The 24,068-nt window shown below is 38.7% G+C and overlaps 1 protein-coding gene across 1 annotated transcript; it reads left to right on the plus strand.

Moving 5' to 3' along the window:
• Positions 1-990: 990 nt before the first annotated feature.
• On the plus strand, positions 991-3,931 carry TMEM18 (transmembrane protein 18). Its single transcript, XM_038133941.1, has 5 exons — positions 991-1,209; positions 1,416-1,536; positions 2,166-2,220; positions 3,128-3,221; positions 3,314-3,931. Exons 1-5 carry the CDS (start codon positions 1,162-1,164, stop codon positions 3,401-3,403), a joined length of 408 nt encoding a protein of 135 aa, XP_037989869.1. The 5' UTR covers positions 991-1,161; the 3' UTR covers positions 3,404-3,931.
• Positions 3,932-24,068: the final 20,137 nt, after the last annotated feature.

The raw sequence follows: 24,068 nt of genomic DNA on the forward strand, positions 1-24,068 counted from the left end.
GACCACCTTTCTATCACCTTACCTAATTTTACAACACTTCAAGTGAAAGCCTTGATTAGCCTCCAGATGCTATTTTTCTTGAGGAAAAGACTAACAAAAACCTAAAGCAAAAAACCTAAAAATTAAAAAAAAAAAATCCTCAGTTTCAGGTATCTCATAATAAATTGCAGAAGTGTGACAGTGAAGAGAGACCAGATCACACTGACGACCCATATCTGGCTATATGGTAAGCTAAATCAAAAGAGTATCTGAAATATTTACTTACACATGCACTTTAAAACATTTGGAAAAAAAAAAGAAAAGCCAAAGCTTCACATGTGATAAGCTAAAATGTCAGAAAAAATAATGAAAGCAGAATGTGGAGATATATACTAAAACAGTGTTTGTTTGACAGATCTAATTTGGCTTTGTTGTTAGGAATCTGAGTTTGAAATGCTCTTTAAGTGGTAAGTCTTAAGAATAACTGGTTCTTCCAGACCTAGATGCATTTAGCAAATGGAAATATAAATTAGAGGTTTAACCTGTCTCTTGTTCCCTTTCCATTGTAATATTTAAAATTTTTTTCAACTTCCAAAGTTAAAAAATGTGTCCTTGAGCTCTGCTGTAGTGGCAATAACAGGAGGGGGACCCGCTGCCACTCGAGGTAGGCGGGGGTCACGGTGGGCTTTACTTGGAGAGAAAAAGTGGTTTTCATTCGACTTAAGTTCCTGCCTGGAGAGCTCAACTGTGCTTGTTTTTAAAGAACTCCCAGCTGGGCTTAAAGCTCTATTTTTCTTGCACTTCCATCGCTAAAGCCAGCCCCGGGCGTTGCTGACAGGAGACCAAAAGCAGTGCTGGGCCACCGACCCGCAGCGCCGAGTCCAGCGGGACGCACAGCGCGGATGGGGACATTGGCGGCCTCCCCACGCCAAACGCTCAAAACGCGACCAGAGCTCCCTGCCCACTCCGGAGAGCCAGGGCTGCTTCTGCCGGCCACGCTCAGGAGAAGGAGCCACCGGGGAGTGCGGAGCCACCTCAGCCCGCGCTCCGAACCGCGGGACCATCGGCGGTCCCTTCAGGGAAGGAGGAGCCGCCGCGGGCCCCGCCGCCCCCTTCCCGCCATCGCCCCGCAGGGGAAGCGGCGGCCGCCCGAGTCTCGCGAGAACCGGCGCAGCCGCCGCCATGGAGCCGCCGGTGCGCGGCCCGCCGGGGCTGTCGGCCGTGCTGGCGGTGAGGCGGAGCGGGGCGCCCGGGGGAGCGGGGCTGTCCGGCGGGGAGGGGGGAGGCCCTTGCTGGGGGCGCGCTCTTTGCCCAGCCTGGTGCGGGAGGCTGCGGGGCGAGGTCCGTGACCGACACCGGCCGTGTTCGGTCCCTGTGGCCGCCCGGTGACGCCCCTTCTCCCGCCGCTGCCTGACCCGCTTTCCCTCTGCCCGCAGAGCACGGACTGGTCCGAGCCCTGGCTGCTGGGGCTGGCGGCCTTCCACCTGCTCTGCTTCCTCCTGACGTGCGCGTCCCTGCAGCACCGCCGGGTGCAGGTCGGGCACTTCCTCTGCATGGGTGAGTGCGCGGGCGCCGCGGGCTCCCCGGCACCGGAGCAGTGCCTGCAGCCTCCTGTTTCTCCGCTAGCAATGCCTGTGTCTGTCGGTGATAATATCTGCTTTGGAACCTGCTATGACCTAAAAATATGTATTTATTTCCAAGAAAATGTATGAAGTAGTGACTTAAAACTCTGGCCTTCGGAGGAGGAAGTGGGATGAGTAAGGTTACTGCGTGGTCATTGCCGTGTGTATCGCAGCTTCCCAGTGAAGTGATGCTGTGCTGGAAATGCAGAAGAGAAATCGACTGATGGCCAGCAGTTGCTTTGTTCTCTGCCTTGTTCTAGTGGTGCAGTTCGGTGAATACGGTCAGCTTTAGTTTCTGAAGCAAGTTCACTATATGCCCTGCTGACAGCCGTGATCATGGCATGAAGAAGAGCGAAACTGGCTTGCACATTGCAGTAACAACTTGTGTTATCCCAGGGTTTATCAGCCCGAGAGTCCACAGTGACCTTGCCTAGCAGTCATGGCTGACTGGCAGAACACATACTAGCTTTGGTTTAAGACCACATGGATTTAGTTTAGATGATGTATTATTAGCAGTTTATTTTTAAAGAAATGCCAAATCTAATATTTTTCTTTTATTTGTAGCGGGCCTAGTGTACTGTGCTGAATATATTAATGAATTAGCAGCTATGAATTGGAGGTAAAGGTTTTCACTTTCATTTTTCGAATAAAACTATACAGTACAATGTAGTTATCACATACTTTTAAGAAATAATGATGATAGTGTGCATTTATTGTACTGCTTAAAATTTGTTTATATGAGTGCTTGTGAACTAACTTCTCAAAGAACTGAGAGAAAAGCAGAGTGTTAAGGTTAGGAGGAAAAGAATGTTAACTGGTGGGATTTTTGGGTTTCTTTTTGGTGGGTTTTGTTTGTTTGTTTGTATGTGGGTTGTTTTGGGTTTTTTTGGTATTCATGTTTAATAGTTGAAGAACCACTTCCCAAAAATACTACTACTGCTTTATATACTTACTTCTATGTATAACAAGCATTAACATTTGCCTGTTTTACTAAATGTGTGTACCAGAATTAAATTGATGGTTTATTTTGATATTTTGAGCATTGACTTGATTTTGAGCATTTTGACCCTGATATCACTGATAGTTACTTGTTTAAACCACTTTATGCTGGCATCTAGTTGTGGTCATGTTTCACTTCAGGCATATGAGACCTAATTACAGCTTGGCTACATTTATTATTTTTGTTATCTTTTCTGATATAAGTAAGCAAAATACCTAAAAAGTAATTTCAGGTGCTTCAGAATAAGCATGATTTGTGATGCACACTTGTAGTCAGTCATGTTAGTTAGCTTTTACTCAGTAAAACTGTAAAGAGGAGAAAGACTGATACTAATATTCATAACTGAAGGAGTGTCAAGTGCCTCTTTTTTTCTGACTTAATACAGTAGAATGCTGGCCTGTGCTTGGTGATCCCAAGATGTAGAATGATGTGTACAGTGTGCATGTAGAATAGTTGCTGGGAAAGTTGAATGTGTGAACTACACTAAATAAAGCTTTGTCTTTAATTTTCTTTTTATTTCTTTCAGGCTCTTTTCTAAATACCAATACTTTGATTCAAGAGGAATGTTTATTTCACTTGTATTTTCAGCGCCACTGCTGGTGAATACTATTATAATTGTGGTATGTATGTGTTCATTCATATAGATGCTTTCATTAAATGAATAAGTAAAGTATATGGATTAGTTGAATTTAATAATTTACTTTCTTTTCAGGTCACCTGGGTTTACAGAACTTTGAATGTAATGACTGAACTAAAGATGGTACAGCAGAGAAGGAAGGTAGAAAAAGAGAAAAAGAAGTGAAAGTGCCAAACTTTTTCTTTCCTCAGTTGTAACAATGCCTGTCTGGGTAATCAGTCCTTCTGTATGGGTATGCAGGAACAAAAGTATTTTTGTGTCCGGTGTCAAGAGGACTTTGTAATTGTGGCTGTGGGCATTGAGGTGAAAGCAGGGATCTACAGTACGTTTGAATTGGCTGTGAAATTATGAAACCAGTCTTAACAAGTCTTTGTGCCCTTCAGTGTATGATTGTTTTCCTCCATGACCTAGACTGTTAGTATTGATGAGACACAATCTTCCAGTTTCCATTTGCCTGTGTATTTTTTTACTCTGTCTTTTATTCTGTGCTTATCAAGTATCAGTTATTCTGCTGCTTAAGCCAATTGGAGCTGTGTTGTGAATTACAGTAAATGAGAGATTTTATTCAGAATAACTCAGGAATTCATGCTTCTGTGAAGCACTTCACCTCTTTATAAATCAATTTTCATACTTCCTATGTGTACTGTGTGCCAGTGGCATTTTATTAATAAAACAATCCACTCACTGTATCTTGAGTTAATTTGTATTCATTTTTAATCAGACTTTTTCCTTCTTTTTTCCCATTAAAATTCTCAGTTTAGCAAATTCCCCAGTTTAATTTGTGTAAATTATTCAAAATTATCTCTACAATTCTTTCAATTTATACTTCATGTTTTTAAGACTTCTAGATAAATACATTTTTTTAAACTGGATGAAGATTTGATCGTTTTATGATTCTTTGTAGAACAGAAAGGAAGGGAAGAAACTTAGTAATGTTATGTGCAATTTTGTTCCCTTTTTAAATGCTTACTTTAAATAAATAACTGAAAATAAAAATAGTTAAAAAGGAAGAAGGCTTTGGTTTCACTTCAAGTAGCCTGTTTTTATTGAATTAAGGTAATTTGAGAAGAGGTGTGGACACAATGGAGACTGTCCATATTTAGTAAAAGTTGTATCTTTGTGTGGAGATGGACAGTTCTGTCTAAAATAAGTGTCATTTAGGACAGGAAAGATGATCTACAAAACTCATCTTACACTAATGTGAAAAGCATTTGGGTACAGAATTGCAGAACACTAGTAAGTTTATAAGCTAAGGAAGTATTTGTGAAACTAATTTTAATTAGTTGAATTAAAGTAATTCACAAGAGTGGAGATGGTGACTTGAGGAAGAGAGCAGATGTATGTCATACACAGTTTGCAAGTCTCCTAAACAAGGACAAAGTGAAACTCTACTGAAAGGGCAGTGAAGTGTTAGTGTTGGATCCATTTCTTTACCTTTCCCATGCTGCTTTGGCATTTTTTTACCCACTCATTGCTCCATCCACAGCTACTGGCAGTTAGACTGTTTTATGTTAGCAAACTTAATAGATGCAGGTTTGTGTGTTGTCCCGTTCTGACCGTTCTCCTGCGACTCTTGGTGCAGTGTTGGGTGGTGTGAACTGTACAGAAAAATCTCAAGTGGTCTGGTAGATACTGTGTGCTTTTTGGGAAGGAGTGAAGAGAGTCTGTCCAAATGCCTGCCAGGTGGGCTATGGCAGCTGTCACCAGGACCAAGGAACAGACCTTTTTGATTTCATATGTGTAGGATGTTGTCCTCCCAGGCTGGTTTATAAAAGTTCAGCCTTGCTCCTACAATTTTATGGGGGGAGTTGCAATTTTCACACATGGCCCTAAGCATGACCACTCAAATGTTGTGCTCCTGACTTTCCCGTTGATAACTGTTCTGCAAAAAATCAGTACACAATTGTTTTAGTATCACACTTGAAGCTGTAGTACTTCATATGGAGATACCACCTGTTATCAAGTAACCTTTGTTTCACAGTGCGAAGTGTATGATTTCAATTCACAGTAAGTGAGGAGGTTCAGAGCAGCTGAGCAAAAAGTCTTGCAGTGGAAAACAGTGTGCCTTATTTACTACATCCAAGGCAAATTTTCTCCAAATAGTTTGCTATTTTGCCTATCTTCTGTGTGATGTTGGTAAGAAGATGGATAATACTTGGTTTCAGAAGCATGATTGCATTTTTTTTTGTGTTCTACAAGTATTGCTGTATGAAAATGTAAAGAGCTCCAAATTCAAAAATTGTATCAGTATTTTTCTGAAGGATGAGCATCTCAAAATTGTGAGTTTAAAACCTTCCCTGGCTCCTGGAACTACAATAAGTAAATCTAACAGGTGAAATAAAATTTCACAAACACAAAAATGTGGTTTCTATATACCACAAAAACACATGGGTTGAAGAGGACCTTGAAGATAATCTAGTTTTGACCCATGGTCAGGGATTCCACCCAGTAGACTGTGTGGCCAAAGACCCAATACTACCTGGCCTTGAGCACTGCCAGAGTGTGGCATCCGCAGCTTCTCTGGGCAACAAGGGTCTCGCCCTTTTGTGAGGAAGACTTTCCTCCTAACCTAATCTAAACCTGCCCTCTTTTACTTGAAAGCTGATCTCTTTTGTTTTGTCACTACATGTCGTCATAGAAAGCTGCTCCCCCTCTTTTTTGTAAGCACCCTTTAAATACTGCAACCATGTCTCCTTGGAGTTTTCTCTTCCTCAAGCTGAACATCTCTAGATGACACTTCTTTGTGTCACCTGCACTACTGAGCTTTGTATCATCTGCAAACTTGCTGAGGTTGCACTGGATCTGACTGTGTTACTGTTAAAGCCCTAAAGAGCACCAATGTCAATACTAGGGCTCTGAGGGACACCACATGTCACTGGCTTCCACCTGGATGTAAGCAATTGACTACAATCCTCTGCTTGTGTCCATCCAGCCAGATTCTTATCCACAGAATAATCCACACTTCAAATCCATGTCTCTCCAGTTCGGTGATGACGATGTGTGGGACTGGTCACAGGCCTTGCACAAATCTGTGTAGACGACATCTGTCGGTCTTCCCCTGTTGGTTTTTGCAGTCACTCCATCATAGAAGGCCACCGGGTGTGTCAGACAGGATTTGCCCTTAGTGAAGTCTTTTTGGCTGTCTTGAATGACTTTCTTGTCTTGCATGGGCATGTTTGTTAGGAAAACATTCCAATTTTCGACATTTCAAAAAGACTCAAATTTATCTATGATCTCCTCTACCTACACTTGCCTAAGAAAAACTAAGTTTAGGAGCAAAGTTGTTTGTTAGTTTGCTTTGTTTTGTTTTGTTTTGTTTTTTAAGTAGGTATCATAAACCCTACGAGAAACCATCAGTTAGTGAAGCATGACTTCTTTTTGTCATGAGTCTGGATTTATGATGTGATAGTACAATAACATTAAGTATGGGCCTACTTGCTGACAAACCAAAATAATTACATCATGAATTTAGAGTCTGTTTCGCCTGCTTAGAATTTGTATGTGTAAGTTAAGGAGAGCCAAATGTTTAAGACTGGTGGAATACCTTTGCTTGTAATTGGGAAACCTGAATTTGCTGGTGAAAGAGCCAGTTTATTTCATTTTCAAACATGCACACAGAAAACTGGTAGCTGCTCAACTGGATCCTTTGGAGAGTGAGACAAGACAGAGGTGATTTGTTACCGGTCTGTGTGTCTCGAAGGCAGTGACTCAGATCTTCAGCCTACCATAATGTGTCTCTCCATGACAGCGCACAGTGTCAGCTTCATGGAAAAACATTACAAGGGAGAAAGTAATATTAACCTGGCAACTTTGTCATAGTAGAAGGCAATTTTGTTCCACTGTGAAATTATGATAATCTGTGAAAAAACACATTATCAAAAATTAATTGGCAAACTTGCTGGAGTTTGAGGTTGGCCTTGTTTCCTATGAAAAAATAATAACTGAGATGAGTTTCCAAATATGAGAACCTAGAGTGCTCTTTTTTTCCATATCCACTGAAATATCATATTCTTAATGTAGGATGTATTTTAGCCTCATTTAGGTCCAATGAATCTCATGATAGCAGATAAAATGGAACAGATTCAATAAGGGATTTTAAATGTCTCTTCCTCAACAGTATTTCCTAGCTTTGTACATTGATCTCCATCTCCAATAAAAAAACTCATTTATCTCCAAAAGGCACAGAAGGACACTGAATTGAGGTCTTCCACATCCTTGAGTGTGTAACAAAGAACTTTGAAGTACAGTCTTAGGGCTTTTCAACAGCTGGATCTTGAAAGGAGGAATCTACTCTAGAAAAGATGTGTTTGAGTTAGATGGTGATCTGCTGGGGCTGTGAATCCCAAATGGAGCAAGAGTTCACAAAGAATGGCTTTGTGGGTGTTGAGAATCATAAGCTCCATTTTGATAGGAACTGAGATTTTCAGGAAAAAGAGGAGTAGGGATTCTTGGTCTGAACCAGATAGAATACAGCTGTAGTGTAGGAAATGTTCTATTTCTTCAAATACAGCTAAACATTTTTGCATACTTTTATTGTAAGCATGATTAAATGTTCTGGATGCAATCCTGTAGAATGTGCTTTAGGGTGACCCTGCTTAAACAAGGAGGTTGGCCAGGATGACTCTCTGTGATCCATTCAAATGTGACCCATTCTGTGATTCAGTAATTTTTCACTTCAGGTGAACACAATTACATCTAAATATTTATTTTTTTTAGGGAACATAAACACTGTGTATATTTCTCTACTGAAATATTTTTAAATATTTTAAAATATGTTTGAAATATTTTAATGTGTTTCAACTAAATAAAAAGCATTGATGTTTTTCTGTCCATCGGGGAAGAGATCACCGCAGGTAACCAAACTCACCGCTGGATGTCACTGTCTCACAGGCAAAAGCTGACTCAAACCTTCCCTTTGAGAGGATTCTACTGTAGCGCTTTCCACCATAGCTTCTTAAATACTGCAGCATTTTGGAATGACCAGGAAGCCTTGGACTGTAGGCTCTGAAAACATAAACTGTTACCTGAACTCTAAGATACATCTTGAGCCATTTTCAGGTGTTTCTTGAAACTCTTGTTTTTTACATCTAAAAGGAGCAGTGATGAGGCACATATACATTTCCAAAGGCAGGAAGTATATATGTGTTTTAAAATTTCTTAATGCAGTGAGGGAATAAATACTCTATTCGTTCATGCCTACATTTCATGAGGAGGATTCTGTCTTCAACCAATTAAAAAGTAATATAACAACGAAAAATAATTACATTATTGTGTGACCAATATGCAGGATATTTTCCTGAAGCAGTGTAGTTCACAAACTGATGGACCTGCTGCATGTCCTCTATTTTTTTGTGATTTGCCATTGCATAATGCAGTATTAATACGTCTGTCCTTGTTATGTGACAGCTGGCAGTCACTTACAGTCATGACTGAGGTTCTCTGAAGTTACTTCAGACATTCTCAACCACCTGGCAAACAGTGCTTTGGAGTGTTCAGAGGTTTTATGACTTCATTTGAGAAGGTCTATGTGCAGTGTTCTCCACTTGATGTTCTTCTCTGTGTACCAGGTTTTGAGCCTGGTGTTTTCTATCTTTGCTACTCATCTGAGTTCTATTTTCCACACACCACCTGTCGAAGAATATAGACTTGCAATTTGAATGGACTTTGTCCCACTTCCTCACACATTCACATTCACATAACAGCAATTAGGCAATTACAATGCAACATGCTTGAGAAATACCAGCCTCATAAGCCAAACCTGATGTGTTTTTTGGACCTCTGTTTTATAATCTATCTTCTTCTAACTAGTTCCTCTGAACTGTGGCCATACTTACACCACTGTTTTGCTGTAATTCCAGAACAGTGTTGTACTGAATGGAAAATATCTCAGGGGACTCCAAAGGAAGGCCTCCATATTTCCTATATTTTAGTTTATTTTTCATATAAATATGAACTGTAGGAACCTTTCTCATATAGTTTTGGAGGTATAATGAAGCCAGGAAAGGAGCTGTAACTGGTAATATGCCACACTGCTGCAAGCACTGATTTTAAGTGATCCCACTGAAATCATGGTCCTGTTTTCTTTGGCACTGTCTAAAGTTAGAAACGATTGAAACTAACAGGACGGGATCAAATATATTGCCTCTTTCATCTCAAGATGTTGTCATAATTAACAAGGCATTCAGCAGAACTGATTGAAACAAGGCACATACTTTAAAATGGACCAGTTCCAAGTGTCATTTGCAATAGACTTGTTAATCCAGTCCCGAATCAAAGAAATACAATCTTGTGTACCTTTCTCCCCTTCTGTTCCATCAGGAAGAGTTTGCATAGTGACCCAGGGGAAGGCAGAATGACATTCAGCTGGACAAAGAGGCGTCTAGGGTAGGACCCGTCGCTGAAATCACACTCATCTGTCAGTACTAGAACTGTGTAATAAACACACCTGAGTAGTTTCAATCAGCAGATGAAGATGTGAGGTTTTTCACAGAATCAGAACCAATACACCTTGATCTTAAAGAACACTAAGCTTTGGAGGGTTTTAACATGACATGAACAAGACACAAACCGTTTAGGTCCGTAACTGTAAGAGTAATGTCTTTGATAAAATACTTGTCCCCTTGATTTAGGGATGAGTGAGAGTAATCAGCTTCCTATAGTGGTCCTGGAGAGAAAGTGATTTTTATTGTCTGTCCTCAAGCAAAAGCAGCACAAAAATCAGGAAGCTGATTTACTAAGCAAATAACATGGAAGCTATTGGCTCTGTATTGCAAAGTATTTTCTAGCAGAATACAGGGAACTGTAAGATTTTAGTTGTTTAAATACATTCGATCCACAGCAGTGTTGAAAAATGGGCTTACAGAAAGATTTAATGGTTTTACTTAAGGGTGTTGGATTTGTCTGTTAATTGATAGTGAGAGCTTTTGTAAGTAATCATAGGCAGGTTTTTTAAATCCCAGAATCAACACAAACAAAACAGTTCCGTTTTATCTTTTTTGTTTTTTCAATGTGCCTAAGTCCTACATTCAACAATTAATTCTACAGTAATTATCAAAAAGTGAGACACAACATCCATCTGATTAAAAAGAGCTAACTGATAAAAAAGGCTTATGAGACTGATTTTTTTCTAGGAAATTGCTTTATTGATTTTTGCCATCAAGAATTCAAATAGATTAGTAAATAGTGTATGTTATACAAGTTTTCTGCTTCCACCATGTTGTAGGAAGAACAAATGTAAAATGCAAAATTAGCTGATTGGATGTGAGCAGACAATGGCAATTACAATGGCGTGATGCCATGTAATTCTGGTGATGCCAATGGTGACGCCATGTAATTCACTTTGAAGTAGAAGTAAAAATATTACAAAATATTATTAAATAGTGGTCCTTCAGAAACTGATTTGTCAGTAACTTTGATTCTTACAAAAATACCTTGAAAATGTACAGAAAACAGTTTATACATGAGCTGTGGTTCCCTAAACCATTAACTTGCATGAAGTTTATAAAAAGTTTGGCAAGTTTTAATTTGAATGAAATACTAATTTGAATGAAGATACTAATTTATACATTTATGTCAAAAGAAAAATTAGGTTCTTCTCCAAGCTCTGAAGAAACTCACAGAATGACAGATTATTCTGAGTTGGAAGAGACCCACGAGCATCATCAAGTCCATTGGAATTTTGTAGAATTATAGAATGCTTGGATTGGAAGAGTCTTTGAACCTAATTCCAACCCCACTGCCATGGGCAGTGAGCATGCCTGTTTACTAGACTGGGTTACTCAGAGCACCATCCAACCTGGCCTTGGAAGCTTCCAGGGATGGGACCTCCACAGCTTCTCTGGAAAACCTGTTCCAGTGTATTACCATCCTCAAAGTGGAGAATTTCTTCCTAATGTCTAATGTAAACCTACTCTCTTTCAGTTTGATGCCATTCTGTCCTGTTCTGTCACTACACGCCCTTGTCAAAAGTCTCTCTCCAGGTCTCTGAAGGTCCCCTCTAGGTACTGGAAGGTGCTCCAAGGTCTCACTAGAATCTTCTCTTCTCCAGGCTGAACAACCATGAGTCTCTCAGCCTTTTTCAATTTATGACTTCACGACGTCAATGTTAATAGAAATCATCCAAAAATACACACAGTCTTAAGTGGAGTGAAATACATTAGAGTCTTTCAGATTGTTTTTTGTGGTACAAATTTCAAATCATATCAATGTATTTATAATGTGAAATTAAGTAAAATTAATGCACCTAAGACAACTTGTCATGGTTCTATCATGATCAGGAAATATAAATGCCAAGTAAGATAAAAATACAGGGGGGAAAAAAAAGGATATTATTATCATCATGTTTTTTGACTGACTGCTTCTTTAATTCTAGTGTATGTTAATATGTATCAATATTGACAAATTCCAGCCTGCTATAGCTTAGAAATGTTACCAAAAATCCTTTCAATTGAAAAATTGAGACCTTGTCCTCTCTAATATAAGCAACCTTCTTTTTAAAGTGGAATCTTCACACAAAATGTTGAATGAAAAAGCTGAAAGTATGCTAATTGCATCAGATTTATTATTCTATTATTATTATTACTAATATTTATTTTACCTAGAAAATTATAGGTTAAAATATCAAAATATCATACTTGATTAAACAACACCAAAGCCTTCTGACTTCCTTAGATGTATGCTCATTAGGTAGATACATATTAATTCAATTCCAATTTGCAACAATCATTGTCATTCAATACCATTAACTTTGATCATTAATGTAGAAGATATCCTTTTAGAGTGGTCATCCTATTTAAATTTAACCCAGTAATGTGATGTACTATAGCTGTATTAAATCATCAAAAAGAAAAGATCAAGTGGCATAAGTGTTTCAATTAAGTACATATCTGGCCGTACTCGGTCTTGGCTAGAAAGTGATCAGTTTGCTTTGTAACCCTTAGAGGGCTCCATTGCTATGTAGGACTGGAAAACAGACCCATTTTGTCATCTTAACATATTCTGACATCTACTGTAATTTAATTTAGGCCTTCCATTAACTCTGTTTATATGGGTATAACTGTGTACAGAATCTTCCAAGCTGGTTAAAAGTTCTGATGACGTAGATTTAGGATTGTGAGATGAAGGAGGATGCCTACAATGCTTTTATGTGTAGTTTTACTGGAATTAGTATCAAAAATGTGAGAGGATTCTTGGTTCCCAAATTTCAAACACATGAGAACTCCTCTAAAGGCAAACAACTAAAGCATGACTTTATAATTTCTCATGATTTTCTGAATGCTTCACTGTCCATTCAGAATGTCTGTGTGTAAATTACAGCACTGCAGTAATTTCCTCTTTAACAGGTTGAAGCAGGGTGTTGCCTCCAAACAAATTCTTTGCCCTCTTATGGGCAAAGAAGCATGAGAGTATTTCCTTTTCTTTCTTCCAGCGGATTCAGGTGTGAATCAGCTCCTTTCTAGAGGTACAAAACTGGCTAAAACTAACGACGGCTCTAGCAAAGGGCTAGCACCACAAATAAGTGTTTGATGTGAAAGAGAAGAAAAAGCATGGATGTGGTAACAGTGAACTTTCATCCATGTTTCAGCTGTTTAGAAGATGCTCTTATAAAGGCCAAAGTGGAGGCTTCCACAGTAACTGAGACATAAGAGACCTTGAAGGACAATTGCAGTTTCACAGACTGCTCCTGTAGGTTGACTTGCTCAGCAAAAGGGAGGAGGTTTGAAATGGAACTCCTGTACAGAAACAAACCTGGCAGGTATAGAAACAGCTCTGGGGAAAATGAGGCATTGAAGTTAAATGTGCTTTTGTTTGTTTAATGTAATTTTTTTTTTAATCTAATGTTTGGAAGGAATTGTTAAGAAAAATCAAACCAATAAGCAGAGGAAAATATACATGGAAGAAAAAAACACATGGTACTGTGAAAGTTTTTGTGGTAGTGGTGGATATAGGAGAGCAGCCATCTGGGACAAGGAAAGGAGAAAACATCTATGTGAAGGAAAATAAAAATGGACAGTGAAGTAATATGTATGGGATGTTGAAAATTGAAGTGTTTCTTACAGCCTGCAGGCTTTCTCAGGGAAAAGACAGCAAATTCCTTGCTTAAAAATTCTCCACAAGAGCTCCTGTCAGAGGGACCCAAATTATTTTGTGCATGTAACCTGGAAACTCTTCTAAAACCGTCAAATCATGGCTATGAAAACTCTTTTTCAGAAATAGCAAGCAAAAACTTAATAAATAGGTCAGTGCTGAGAGTTGAAAGCCACTAAACCTCATGCACTGCCTCTAGCACCCTGCTGAAGAGGGAGACTGACCACAAGATATTACTCCTTGTTCCTTTATTCTTTGGATTAGGGTGTGCTTTAGAAGTCAAAAGGCTTCCCTCATCTCACTTCATCTAGAGCATGAAGACAGTAGCCACGACCATTTCAACACACAAATCTGGCACCCTTGTCTTAGCCAGGATCAATATGGTGCTGTGCATTTTCATATTCAGCTGATGTGAGCCCACCAAAGGAAAATGTCTGCCAACACAGTCCCTTCCTCCTTTGCCTTTCCCTTACCATAGGAATGGGAAGTCCTGTCCTGCTCCACCCACAAGGCCGTAATGGGTTTCTTTCAACAAGCCATGCTCTAATCTGCAGGATTCAGTATCAAGAGACTACTTCAGAAGGCATCTGGTTTACCCTGTATCCTGGAGAATCTAAATGATCTCCCAATAGAAAAAGGAAAAATTGCCCACCTTACTAATATTCTCTAATAATCTTGGTGATAATGGATACTATAAACAAAAAAGTATCTTTATGAATACTAATTTTTATTCTTGAAGGTCTTATGTTCCAAGAGAAGAGAAAACCAAATAGCTCTCTTGGCATGAATGGATGTTAAGGGTACAAAACCAAAATTGTATGCCATCTTAATTGAAAGTATTTGTCTAATACTTATAAAATTCCTATCTAAAATACAAAAAAAAAAAAAAAAGGTTTTGAAAGGTAAATGAATGAATTATTTTTGTGGTAGTAGGGATAGAATAGTTTAAGGTAAAAATATGTATGGGATGTAATAAAGTTCCAGCAAATTTAAAAGAAATAGGCAGGAAGGAAGGAAAATTATTGCATGAATCATACTCCCTTGGGTAACAGTGTCAGCAGACTTGAAATCATCATGTTGCATAGGACAAACAGATGAGCAAATTGATGAGTAACTGACAAAAACTTTTTTTCCTGAACACTGAACTGGCAAACAGCTCTTTTTATATAATAAAGATGTGAGGCAATCACTGCCATCTCTCTGAAAGTCAGAGCTATAAAGAAGGATATAAAGGAGCAGATGCTGTGTTATGATAATGCCCTAACAAATGGCTGCAGTAGCAGCCATGCTACTGCAAAATGCTTCCTCACAGACCTATTCAATCAGAGGGGATAGACTTTGCTCTTACTACTTTAAAGCAGGTATTTATGGCATGGTTTAGCCCATCAGGCTTGTTTCAGTTATATATTCCCTGTGGCTCACATTTCTTAACCAGAAGGGTTTGAATTTAAGCTGACCTCTTGGTGTGCCCAGGGTTCTTCCTCTGCTGGGCAGTTTGAGAGACAGCACATAAGCACTTTGGATAATCACGGAGTATAGAAAGGCCTTAGGCTGACAGCATAGGCCAGTGTTTTTTAAAACACTCTGAAACTTCCTTTTTTTAGTGTCTGTCTCAGTGTGACCCTCGGGTTTAGTTTTTTTAATTCTGTCTTGGTTAGGCAGAGAGGTAATGGATCCAATGTATTTCACTTGCAAGTTTGTATTGATTGCCCCTACAATAAAGTGATGCCAGAAATTCCCTTCCTCAAGCAGCACTTCCTCAAGCAGTTAACCCTGGAAAGTCTCTGCACAGAACTAGCAGTAAGTTATTAGAAGAAAATTATAATAGTTAAATGAAAAAAAATAACCATATAAAGAAATAATTTGCCAAAGCATTAGGAGAGAAATTCCTACAAGGAACAGGATGGACACTGAGGAGAAACAGAAGACAGTAGACACCAGAGGGGAGCCAGTGGGAATACTCCCTTTTTTCCTCTTACTTTTCTGAAAACTTAGTATTTTCCTCTCAAACAAGATATACAGCTTGAAAATACTGATAAGTGCTGCACTACAGCAGGGTTTCCCTACATCTCATGTCTCCTAAACATTGCACATTATGCAGTGTGGGAACTTCAGTTATGATTTCCCAAACTGTAATTTAGGAACCAAAGATAAAAGGTTCCCGAAAAGTGTGTGAGAGCAGTTGTAGCCTGTCTGCAATGTGATAGTATGCTCCTAGTGGTTGGGATGGAAATACAAATAGTAAGGTAGGAGGAAGATAGAAAACAAATGTAATCTATGCAGCTAATATTCCAAATGAAAAAAAAAAATAAAGACAGAATGATAATTGGTAATAAAATTAGACCTCTTGGCTAAACGGAGGGCCACAAAAATGATCAGAGGGTTGGAGCATCTCTGTAATGCCCCTCCCCACACCGTGGTTTTAGGGAAGATCATTTGATATGCTCTGGGTAGTGCACAGGAGTAAAAACAAAAATTCTCAGGAGCTCCAATAAAAAATCAGTTGTTAACCCAGACAGGGTTAATATCTTTTTCCCCATTAACCCTTTCTGAGAGACGCCTTGATTTTCTTACAAAGGAAACCTTTCAACAGGTCTGGGTTACACCAGAAAACCTTTCAACAGGTCTGATGGGCTCAGGGCCTCTGAGAGGAGGAAGATTTTAGCAGTGAGGAGCAGAAGAGATCAGGTGTGTCCCAGGTTGCCATACTCTTCTGCTAGAGGTTTTGGCTTCAACCAAAAATCAGTTTTCCTTTTTCTGACATTCTGGCTGTTATCCCCATGGAAAAAACCTCCTCACCACTTCTGACAGAGTAATTCTGTGTGGAGAAACCAAATATATCATTAAAATTTACTCTGTGCAGCGCGCAGAAGAAACAGAAATTCTCAGGAGATTCAAGAGCAGTGGGGAGTGTGATTATGAGGAATTTGGATGATAAAAAACTTGTCTTTGTTCATACAGGTTCCTATGCAGTTCTTAAGGGGTGTACTGAGTGGCTCCCTTTGTGGGACCAGAACCAAGACCTCACCCTCTGTTTATCCTTGTTTATGCTTTAGGACAGTGTTGTGACTTGGACTTTCTGTAGATATTCCCAGAGCAGGGATTTCCACCTTCCAAGTGAGAGTACATTCTCATTGAAGCAAAAAAAGAAATCAAGAAAGCTCACATGATGCTTTCCCTCTTGATTTTGAGTTCATCTCAGGATTTTATGCCCTGACATTCTACTTTTCAGGCAGAAATTATTATCTCTTACCCTGATTAGAGTTCAGGGTTATCTACGTCATTTATAAATAAATTAGAAACATATTATACACTGTAATACATGTTGTCTATACAATACTATCATTATTCAACATTAGAACTCTGCTGGTCTTTTCCACTGTGTAGGTTTTGTTTCTTTATTTTTCAGAAAGATAAAAATAATTGATTTATAAAGATAGATTATGATATTCTTGTACTGAGACCTAAGGAAGGAATAATCAATAAAATAAGGGTTCTTTTGGTCCAGACCGAATCCATTCCAGTGCTGTGTCTCTGTGGCAAATAGCAGTTACTTTCTGAGGCTTTTAAGAACAAAAGAATCATATGTCCTGGCATCCCACCACATATCACCTGGTGAGTTTTGCGGTGGGACATCCTGATAAGAACACAGCTGTTAAATAGCCTTTGGTGTACTTTCTTTCCTCATACAAATGCCATAATTTCAGTGAATGCTTCAGGGTACATTCAGTGGTGTTCTCTTCTTGAGGCTATAAGGATATTCACTCACTTTTGTGAGAGGCAGAAAAACCATAGTCCACATTTTCTTTGGAAGATGGACAGAACCCAACGGGTATTTATATATCCATTTAAAACCTGCTGGAAGGCATGGGATCAAGTTCAAACTTAATGAGTTGGGTTTTTTAACTCATTAAAAATTTTAGTAGCAATAGTCCTAATTTGGTTGAAATTCTTCAGCATTTTCCAAGCTTTTAATGATTCCAGGTCAACTCGGAAAGCAAAGTACATAAATAATGTGATTTTGATATCATGTTCCAAATAACTGGACTATCTTGTTCCTGTTTAAAATGATAGGTGGATGCCAATCTGATTTGCTACCTTAAAGCTTGACAAATTCCATGGGAATGAATAATGTGCCTACTTTTTTGTACTCCTAAGTGGGTGGAAATGGGATTTTTGGTTTTGGTTTTTTTGGAACTGGTATTTTGGGGATTTTTGGTTAGTTGAGTTGGATTGTTTTTTTAGGAATAAGCTCTTTTGAGTAACATTTTTGTTGATAAAGGTTTCTCAAGACTAAGCTGAAACTGCTGAACATGATGATCAGACAGAAAGAGATGGAGAGAACCTCCTGGTAAATCACAGCTTAAGGAATGGGACCTTCTTTTAGAAAGTGATTTAACTCCACTCAATCAGAGTTCTGGCCTGGATAAGACATGATCTTGAGGCTCACCACAGTGGAGTGTTCTTACCAGCAGCCTCTTGGGTCTTGGGCAGCCTGTTCCTTCTGTCTCCTGTCACGGGTCCAAGAGACAGTGCTCAGTTATTAGACAGGGAAAAGCCTGGTTCAAAGTCCAACCTGCTGGGACAAAGTGCACCTGCAGTCATGTCTCTTGGATCTCTCCAACCTTGCTGAGCAGTCTAGACAACAAACTACTCTGGAATGAGGCTCTCTATTCTATTTTGTCTTGCCTGTAAATGTTAATAAAAGAGATATATTTTGGAAATGCTCTAAGGAACACTTATCTTAGTCAAATACTCATTCTTTAAGTATCATAGTGGAAATAGATGGACAGTTTTTTATTTGGATTACTAAAGAAAAAGAAAGAGAAATCACTGAGAAATGTGCTTAAAAATTAGTAACATTAGTTTATATGTTCATATTATTTGGGCTAAAACCAAGAAATCTTTGAAACAAGGTGCCAAAACATACGGTAGCAACAATTCAGTTAAAGCTATGTTATTTTTTCAAAAGATTGCTGTACACTTTTAAGGAAAAAATGCTGTGCTGCAAAATGCTTGGATATTTGCATAGTTGTTTGGTTTTTTTTTTAAATAATCTTCTTTCCTGATTATAATTATTCATGCGCATGGGAAATGATAAGATAATGCATGTTAATTTGTACAGTAAAAATAACTACATGCATATGGTAAGGAAGGACTATTGCTAATCTTTTTGTAACAGCTTAAGTGATCATTATTCTTGCATTTGTTGATAGGTCTTTCCTGCTTAACTGTTGAAAACATTTTAGTAGTGTATGGTGGCTTTTCTCCAGGTTTACATAATATTGTTTTCTTGTTGCAAGAGGGAAAATTTACATTAAACTTCATATATAGTAATTGACATTTATAGTGCATGTGGGATTGATTACTTTAACACATGAGAAAGCTGGAGCCTAAAATATACAGAACATCATCATTGTCCAACACATTATTTACTCCGTGCTATTAAATGCTCCACTGTTGGTCAGTTTCAATATTTTTAATGTTTGAATTTTTTGCTATGAGAATAGCAAAAACTTTATGTATAAAGTCTCAATGCACAGGTGTTTCTGAATGTCGATCAATGTTGTATATACTGCTGTGTTACTGTTTCACCTTGTGTCAGTCTCATTGTGAAATTTTGCCTGAAGCTCTGGCAAAGATATTGGAAGTAAGGTATTATGAAAAATGGATGATTTTTTAAGGTTCATAATTTTTGGTCTGAATAGGTATATTACAGCTTTTACAAATTCTGAGCCGCTTTTCCCAAACAAAATTATACCTGAAATTAGCCAGATCATTTTTCTGGGAAAAAAAAAAAAAAAAGAAACAAAGTTGGATTGGGATTTTGTGCACTATTTTGACTCTTAGAATTGCACAAACTTTGATGTTTTTTCCAAAAACCTGAAAGTAAAACTTATAGTATACATCAAAAATTGTAAAATTAAGAGTAGAATATTTTTTTTTCTATGTAGAGCTTCTACTAAGATTACCTTAAAAGTTCTCATTTCCTTTAACTATAAAAAGTGGAGCAGTTCAGCTCACAGCTTTTAGGTCAAAGTTATGCCTATAATTGTCTTACAGTTTGAGGGCAAAACCTGTGAGAGACTTTGGCTGTATTCCTCAGGAGGAGCATTGCTTAAGCACTGAAGGGAGCATCAGCCTCAGTAAAGCATAAGATTTCCCCCACTTGTTCTCTGACTGTATATGCATTTCCCATGTGTGTGTGTCCCAGTCTCATTCCATCCCCAAAATTCTGCCTGTGAAATTCAGGTAGCCTTATCTTGAAAATTGAAAGGAATCAGATAACAAAATTATAGACAAGTAGTTAACTGAAGTTTCATATTGTCATGTTAGGAACAAAAAGGTGTGAAATGTGATGACAGAGAAGGTCACAGCCACACTAATAAATACAGCACCATTGAAGGCAGGGTGAAAAAGACATTTTCTCAGTGTCCTCTAAGTGGATGCAGCATGGAAGGAGTTGTCTTCAGGTCCTATCAGACACTGCTCTTGCTCTTCCTGCTAGCTGGGAAGAGAAGTTGCACACCCATAGTGTATGAATTCCTGGTGGGCAGCAAGTGCTGGAAGACTACAAGTATAAAAGGGGTGCTGTATCTCACCACAGCCAATATTATGTTCAGCCTGGCTTAAGGGAGATGTGGAAATGACTGGTGGGCTGTCTGAATAATATTTCTGTACAATTGCTTGTGCTTTATTTGCCAGAAATTTTATTACATCCTAAAGCTTTTCCTTTTGCATGTGATTCTGCTTTACTGACCTTAAAACATTAGAGAAAGATTAGTAAAGGTTGCTACATTTTATACAGAAAGACAACATGTACAAAGTTCAGGGATGTGTCTGAGGAGGAGAGAGAGGTGAGAAGATATTTTCTCAGTCATCAGACAGCTGTTGTTCACCACCTGCAGGTGACCATCAGCGTGGAAAGCAAAGGGTCACTTACTCTTTTCCTGAAAGTATGAAATAACATTAAATCTATCTTGGAGCAAGAGAACACACTCCACTATGTAGTTAAATGAATTCTAAGTTACTGAAAAAATAGATCACAAAGATGTTAGATGTGGCTGCAAAAAATCTTCAGCTGAATTATTTATCTGGTTAGTCATTGGTGGTAGGTTATTTACAACTGTAAATTTGAACGTCCATGTTTAATTAAATCTATATCTCTTGCATTTGAAATTTTTATATTTAGTATGTAAATGTTAAAGTTTAATAAGCAATAAAAATACATAGTTTAGATCTTGACTTCTGTTTATTCTTTAAGAAATGAAAGTGTTGACAATGTTTAATGGTATTTAATTGAATTTAGTTCTATTTGCACACTTATTGGAGAACCACTTTGCCATACTAAATTTCATTTCATAGAGAAATCTTAATTACAATGGTGTCATAAATACCTCATTCATATTCAGCATTTACAATTTTGCCTTCCTGCCAAAATCAGCTTTAACTGTAAAATAAAACTAGGCTCTTTGTACAAGACACTTATTACAAGGTTAGACAGTGTGTTAGACAGTCTAAACACTGTTTTCCATCTAATACCATGAAAGCCTTTACAAAATATTGTTTCCTTGTCATGCAACCTTTTGTCTGTAAGGTCTCAGAATTTTCTAGGATAGTTTAAAATTAATCACGTAACAACTAAAAACACACTTCAGCCAGTGCAACTATCTGGGAACAACTTTGATGCAGGAAAATACAACCATGATTTTTGTATTTCTACTCTCTCCTTTTGTTGTTGTTGTTGTTGTTGTTGGGGTTTTTTTAATAAAAAAAACCCCATGATTCCTCTGGGACTCTGAAGTATATCTTCTATTTTATTACAAGCAGAGGTGAAAAATTAGGTAAACATTTAAAATATGATTTTGGAAAACAAAAGGGAGCATTTCCCTCACTTCTATTTTCTTCTAATGAAGTCTCTTTTTTTGCAATTTATTGGTAATGCTTCTTTCTAATTATATCATGTCCTTGTCTTCATTTACAGAGGCTAACTTCTTTTGTTATATTTCTTATTTGCGTAATCTCACCTGTTAGCTCCTGATCATATGGAATAAAAAGTTCCAATTTTCTCACTATTTCATAGTCAAACTCTTTCTGCTCTTTTAGAAATCTTATACTCCTGATGTCTTATGCTGTACTATTATTGCACCGAGCACACTATTATTTCTTGTACAGAGCAGTCTTACTGAGAGGAATACAAAGATGCTAGAATCTGAAATTCATTATGATCCTGTAAGGAAGCAAAAATTCACTGCAAACCTCACTGAAGAGAGTGGAGGAAGAAAATCTTCTTATTCTGCCTCTGTTGGTTCTGCTTTTTACTTTGTTCATCCATGTCTCTTCTTGATCAGTTCTGTTTTATTTTTTGAGCATGAATTGCCATGTCATGTCTTGCTGATTTGAACATCCGGACTTCTGCTTACTGCATTTACTAAAGCTCCAAAATGTGCAATGAGATTTCAAAAATACTCACAATATAGTAGGAATCAGCTGAAGGTTTATAAATTACACAGATTGTCTAAGAAAGCAAAACATGCCAAGTGGGAAGAATGTGAACTGTACGGGCAAACTAGGCTAATTTGAGCTGATTTAATTCACAGCATTGTCAGCAATGCCACAGGGCAAACAGGGCCTAATATGGGTGATCTCTCTCTCTATGTGGAGAATTAGAGCATGTAAGAACACATGCAAGTTGCAAACACATTCTGCTTGCACCTTGGATGATAGTCCAAGAGAGAAGTGGTGTTTTGGAGGAATGAGCATTTTTAGAAAAGTGTTTTCAGACATGACCAGGGCAGTAAGTGAATGAACCATTAATTCTCTTGCAATCTGTGCCTAAAAAAACCATTTCCTCTAGAAACTGAAGTCACTAGAGGGTAATCAAATCATTCTTGCAGGTGCTAAATCTGTGGACTGAGGTCCAGGGGATAACACACCTTAGTCACTTCTGGTTAACAAGCCTGGAAAAACAGACAGGCTGCAGCATATGCTGAGAGACAGCCCCTATCAGGAGACACTGACACACTTCCTTTCCAAAATAAATGTGAAAAGCTGGTGGATTGGAATTACTGAGTGCCTGTATAGCTGTAAACTACAGCCTATAATTTATGTATTGATCTCATTTTTTTCTTCACTAATTTTATCTGCAGCATTTTTTTTGCTTCAGAAGATCTGGCTGATCATTAGTTAACCATGGCACTGTCCCTGAGAAAAAGCAAAGCTGTTCAGCGAACTCAAACTCAGATACATTGTGAAGTATGTTACAAAGAGATTTTGGAGGTTAGAAGCAGGTTGTTCCACCCACACTCCTCCACAGAGTAATTGTTAAAAGTGAATTTTCTAAGGTTTTTCCCATAGGTTGTTGCTCATCTCTCAGGATGATTGGTTGCAGAAGGAATGTGGAAGATAAAATTTTTAAGCTACTTTCTATTAGGAAAGATATATTAGAAAATTTTCAACTGCTTCTAGCAAACTCCAGGGACAGTGATTTGGGTGAGACAATCCATGTGCAATTCAGAATGTATTTCTAAGAACATGGTGTCAATCCCCTGTTGGACGCAGCCAGATGAGCGAACAGTGAAGTTATTAAAAAAGGGAAAGAGCCTTGGACAATAAAAAAAAAGGTGAGTTCAACAGAATTGTGCCCTTCATTGGTGTAGATTTTCACCCCTGGTACACAGAGACTTAGGAGGATGAGTGATGCCTTGTGAAGGCTGACCTACAACAGAGACTAGATGGAGTTAAAGAATAAAGTAGATATTTATTAAAAAGCCTCAATGGATACACCTTGGCAGTACAAAAGCCCAGCCAGGGCCACATCCAAGATGAACCCAAAATGGTCACAAATGCACAACCGGTCACGAGGGCTCTCACTTTTATAAATTCTGGTCCATTTGCAAATTGTAGTTAATTGTCCAATTTTAGCTTTAGATTATGAAGTCACATCCTTCTTGTTTTTCTCTCTTCATTCTGCCGTTGTTTATGCTCTTGGGCCTGAGATTTGGTTCATTGGTCCTTGGTCCCCAGATAAAGAGGAAATTGTTTTGTCTACCTACTCTGTGAAGAGAGCTTACTATCCCCTAATACAATGATCAGAACTACATTCTAAAGCAGTACAGAATCTGAAAAATATAAAAGCTAAAACCTGAGGCATCATGAACAGTTGAAGAATAAAGCCTTAGTGGCTACATCTCTCAAAGTGTGTGAGCTGAGGATGGCAGCTCCTGAAGCCAGTAAAAAAATAACAGCACGACAAGACACAAAGCTATGACAAGACCGTGAAATTTCATTGAGAGCATGAGAGCCTGGTCACAATCAGACAGCCCACCAAGTGGCACCTGTACCCCTGACCTCAGGTCATACATGTCACTCTACCTTCCCTTCTAGGAACCAAACTGTGTGTACAGGTTATTCGCATGCGCTGTCTCCAGTGCAAGGCCTAACAGAAAGTTCCTTCTTGCTGTGTGCACGAACGGGGCCGGGAGGAGAACCTTGGTCCCAGACCCAGCAGCAGAGGCTGAGGCAGTTTCACGTGGCTCAGAGCTGGCAGTGCTGCCTGCTGCAGAGGCAGCTCTGGCTCCCTCCCCCTGGGCTCCCTGCCCTCCATCGGCTGGCGTGCGCTCGCTGGGGCAGGTTTCACTGGCCGCGGGCGAACGACGGCAGGGCGCTCACTGCCCAGCTCTGTGGGGCCTTCGCGTCGTGATGCTGAAGCTTTGTGATCTGATCTGATGGCTGTCATTTCTAT

This window comes from Motacilla alba, chromosome 3, assembly GCF_015832195.1.
Source record: "Motacilla alba alba isolate MOTALB_02 chromosome 3, Motacilla_alba_V1.0_pri, whole genome shotgun sequence".
In the NCBI taxonomy this organism is placed as follows: Eukaryota; Metazoa; Chordata; class Aves; order Passeriformes; family Motacillidae; genus Motacilla; species Motacilla alba.

Excerpts from the sequence above, each read along its gene's own strand:
- TMEM18 (XM_038133941.1), top strand. The coding sequence starts at position 1,162 with ATGGAGCCGCCGGTGCGCGGCCCGCCGGGGCTGTCGGCCGTGCTGGCG. Across the intron at positions 1,537-2,165 it reads CGGGCACTTCCTCTGCATGG|CGGGCCTAGTGTACTGTGCT; the intron begins GTGAGTGCGCGG and ends TTTTATTTGTAG. Across the intron at positions 3,222-3,313 it reads TGAATACTATTATAATTGTG|GTCACCTGGGTTTACAGAAC; the intron begins GTATGTATGTGT and ends CTTTCTTTTCAG.